General features: G+C 43.9%; 1 protein-coding gene across 6 annotated transcripts in view; it reads left to right on the forward strand.

Annotated features, from left to right (window-relative positions):
- Positions 1-4,455, forward strand: part of LOC115246007 (histone-lysine N-methyltransferase KMT5B-A) — a 15,716-nt gene that overhangs the window by 9,527 nt on the left and 1,734 nt on the right. Inside the window, exons 1-9 of one of the 6 annotated variants that reach the window (XM_029824562.1) lie at positions 7-728; positions 1,479-1,712; positions 1,821-1,986; positions 2,106-2,276; positions 2,397-2,525; positions 2,616-2,805; positions 2,894-3,302; positions 3,409-3,766; positions 3,854-4,453. In XM_029824562.1, the coding sequence (XP_029680422.1) occupies positions 700-728; positions 1,479-1,712; positions 1,821-1,986; positions 2,106-2,276; positions 2,397-2,525; positions 2,616-2,805; positions 2,894-3,302; positions 3,409-3,766; positions 3,854-4,453 (2,286 nt within the window). In that variant the 5' untranslated portion in view covers positions 7-699. The other 5 variants (XM_029824563.1, XM_029824558.1, XM_029824559.1 and 2 more) reach the window with 5 other exon arrangements.

The following is a 4,455-nucleotide window of genomic DNA, read 5'->3' on the forward strand; positions in this document are numbered from 1 at the left end:
GGAAAGAGCATCGCACGAGAGAACGCACGTTGCGTACGCACGCAGGCCTGTTAAAGCAAAGCGGAGAGGAAAGTGTGCATGTACGCTGCGGGTCGCGTCGCGTCGCACCCGTGCCGTGTCCATCCACCGGAGATTATCCTTTCGTTCGGATAATATATCCTGCCATGGTAGCCGCCGCGAGCGCGTCTCGGTCGCGACACAAGAGGCACGTCGCTGCGCCGCTCTAGCTTTAGGGGCCCGATCGACCGCAAGATGCGAGAGGTTCGTTCTCGGGAGAGCATTCTCGCGGTAAGTAACTCGCGACGACGACAACAACGATATCGTCGTCGTCGAGGAGACGACGGCGGTCCGTGTCTCTTGTTTCTCCCTCTCTCGTTAAACTAGCACGCGCAGCCTGACTCTTCTTCGTCCCCCCGCCATTAAACCCGTTCGCTTACGGCGGCATTCCCGAGAGATTCGAGGACGACGGGGGCGAGCACGCCGCGATCGTCCTCCGGAGTCCGGAGGACCGCGGGCGAGAGAGGACCGTTATGTCGACGCGCATCTATAGACCGTCGTGTTCCGGTCGATACGGTGGCACCCGACGTGGTTCGTCCCGTCCGTGGCGCTGACTTTCGAGGGAGACGGACGGCACCGACGCACCCGCCGATCGCGAAACGACGCCGCCGCTCGTCGCGTCCCACGGGATCGTTCCAGGAGATGGTCGCGTGCCACGATAACGAATTCGGGTGAATAGATCACGAACGACGCGCGATCGCAACCTCTCTCTCTCTCTCCCCCCCTTTTCCTGACAAGTGGCTCGTTTCGACTTGGGCTTGGTTCGTTCTCGGGTTCGGTGTGTGATGCGAGGATACCTCTCCTCTTGGTGATATTATCGAGGGGAAATCATGTGAATACGAAAATAGTGTCGGAGAAGAGAAAATCAAACACGTGCTGCTTGCATTTAGTGAGGCAGTTTTGCCATGTTTGGCGTTTCAATAACAGCTGAGAAGGTTACATTAAAGGAATAAGTGCGATATTTCTCTCTTTGAGAAACGTTGCTAGATTTCTCTTCATTATCTTATGTCTCGGTCGGATAGAATAGTCGATTAAAACTTGGATAATGTGTTCAGTATATTGTAGTATTTGTATCATATAGTCTGTTTATTGGTTATTGTTAAGAGTCTACAACGAGCTTGATTCAGGTTTGAATATAATGACAGTTTTTTCAATACAGTTGCTCCCGTTAATTGATCAAGCAAGTTAGATGCGTAACAATAGTTATATATTATACACCGCCAAACCTATTCAATAGAGTTGATTGTTCTGCGATTGTGTAACAGAAATACATTAACCTCTGATTTAAATTCAAAATGCATTAACTTATAAATCCATTTAAAAAAACAAGCTTAATCATACACACACACACACACACATATATATATATATATATTACAACAAAAACAAATCTTTTCTCACAGAAGCATTTTGTATTCCAGTGAAAGTCAGTGTCGCAGAATGGTGGTGGATTGCCTGTCGATCCAGACCTCAGCAACTGCAGTAAGGAAGCAGGAGCGAAGGTTGGGTGGCACAGTTGGTGCAAAGATGCAACCGAACAGTGGTGGTGGAGGATGTGGAATGACACCAAAAGAGCTCTCTGACAATGACGACTTGGCCACGTCTCTCGTGCTAGATCCCTACTTAGGATTCACCACCCATAAAATGAATATCAGGTATTATTGGAATCATTCTCTTTTTTTTTTTTCTTTTTCGATCAACATATACATTTACAAGTTCTATCCTAACAATACATTTATTAAAATTTTATCTTTTTACAACAGATATAGACCATTAAAGGCAAATAAAGATGAACTTCGAAAAATTATCTGCGAATTTATTCAAACTCAAAATTATGAGAAAACATATAAAAAATTAATGGGTGGAGACTGGGGTGCACGACTTCCTCATACAAAATCTAAGCAACAGCAGATCAATTTAGAAAATCACGTAAGTTAAATATGATAATAATGCCGCTATACAATTTTAAGCCCAGTTATAAGAAATTTATATTGTTGTTTTATACAAACAATGTAAATTATGTGTATAATAGTTATTTTCTTTTATAGATCAAGCGATATTTGCGAGTTTTTGATAAGGATTCCGGATTCGCGATAGAGCCGTGCTACAGATACAGCCTAGAGGGACAAAAGGGTGCTAAGATATGTGCTACCCGAAAATGGATGAAGCACGAGAAAATCTCCTGCCTTGTCGGTTGCATAGCAGAACTAAGTGAAAAGGTTTGAGTAATATATAAAGCAGAAAAGATTTGATCGAGTAATTTTTTCTTTTTTTAAAAGGAGAATGATATTTATTTTTAAATTTTCCTTTATTTTTATTCAACCTTCTATACTTTTTAGGAGGAAGCTGCATTGCTGCATCCTGGAAAAAATGACTTCTCTGTGATGTTTAGTTGTCGAAAGAACTGTGCCCAATTATGGTTAGGGCCTGCTGCTTATATAAACCATGACTGTAGAGCGAATTGTAAGGTTGGTAATTACAATATCGCACGAAATTCAAAATGTGATTGAAAAAGAAATTACTATGTGAATTACTATTAATTTCATGATATTATACAGTTTGTGCCGACGGGAAGAGACACGGCGTGCGTCAAGGTGTTGCGCGACATTGAGGTGGGCGAAGAGATCACGTGTTTCTACGGGGAGGATTTTTTCGGCGACGGTAATTGTTACTGCGAATGCGAGACTTGCGAGAGACGAGGGAAAGGCGCTTTCGCGAATCAGAAGCCAGGCGAGGAACTGTCATCCGGTAAAATCTAATGCGATGTTAAAAGAATGCGATGTTAAAAGAATGCGATATCATCAGCTTTTATCATCAGTTGGATCGGTTATTGTAGGTTATCGTCTGAGAGAAACGGATAATCGAATTAATCGGACCAAACATCGACAGCAACCGTTGAATAGGAATAAACAGCAAGCTGATACCGCTCTTACCGAGCGAAATGCAGTTCTGGTTGGAAATGCAGTGGTCGCGCCACATTCTCTCAGTATGAAGGAATTGCGACGTAAAGGACTCACCAAGTACGATGCCGAGTTGCTGATCGCGCAGGGTTGTCGTTTCTCCGATATCAATCAGCAACAACCGGCTATCAACAACGGCGAGAACGTACTGCAGACTCGACCGCATCCTTCTGCGGTCACGACTTCCGTCACGAGGAGTCTCCGTAACAAACAGATGTGCAAATTCGATGGCAGTACTGATGACGGGAGTGCTCTCAAAAATACTCAGTCGCTCAGAACATCCAGGTAGCCTTTTACTACCTTAATACAATTAAATGTTTGATCATTTTGATGAATTTGAATTTTTGATCATATATTTAATACTTTAATATATGTAATTTTAATTTCATAGGCTTCACAAGAGAACGGAATCAAAGAAGGGGAAGATTAGTATGAAGTCTGTATCGGTCTGTCTCGGCAATTCGGTTGCGAAAGATGCGGAAGTGCCGAATATCAGTCATCGAAAAGAGGATTCAGATAGAGTACCCGAAGAGAGTCTATATTCGCGATTACAAAAGCATCTTGTCACGGAGATAAATCGCGATCTTTACGTGGAAGATTCACGACGGCGTACCGAGACGGACGAATCCTCGACCGAAGCCTGTCCACTACGACTGACAAAGATGGAGGATGAGTCCAATGTTGGTGATGACTTGATGGAGGACGAACGGGGAATACCGAACCTCATCGCGGAAGTCGAACCCAATATAGTAAATAATATTAATTCTTCCAGTTACAAAAAGGGACAATATAGTACAAACGCCTGTGATTCAATCCGATTAAATTCCATGTCTCAGACCCATGTGCAACAGCGCTTACATACCGCAGAATTGATTCCTGACGACACGAATTGTCGCTCGAGGGACTATCGCCGTTCTTCGTCACCTATGCGGGATAAGGAAGGCGAAAATGATCCTTATAACATAAATAATTGTCTCAATAAACTTTCCAAATCTCGCAGCAAACGATTCTCCTCGACAGACGAGAAAGATCATAAGACGCTGAACGAGGACTCATCTTGCGAGGACGATGATACACCATCGCTGATGGAAGAAAAGAAAGCTCTGCGACAGGCTGATTTCCGGCATAATGATGTCTTGTACGAATCAAGCTCTCGATCAGATGACGAATGTTGCGATATAAACTCCGCGAAGGTAATCGTGGTGCAGAAGTATGCTATGGAGAAAGATATGGAGAGTGAAGACTGCGGGAGTCCGATTGCCGTTGACGCGACGGCGGATCGTAATCGCACGGACAGTGTCGAGTTTTGTGGACTGAATTCTGAGGAAGTTATAGAAATGAAAACTAGTATTGAGAACGTCTTAAAATGTTATAGTAGTACGGTTCCGAGCCAAGAAGAGGAGGAAGAAGAGGAGGAAGAAGAGGAGGAAGAGGAGAG

This window comes from Formica exsecta, unplaced genomic scaffold (genome assembly GCF_003651465.1).
Source record: "Formica exsecta isolate Colony F162 unplaced genomic scaffold, ASM365146v1 scaffold138, whole genome shotgun sequence".
NCBI classification, from domain to species: domain Eukaryota; kingdom Metazoa; phylum Arthropoda; class Insecta; order Hymenoptera; family Formicidae; genus Formica; species Formica exsecta.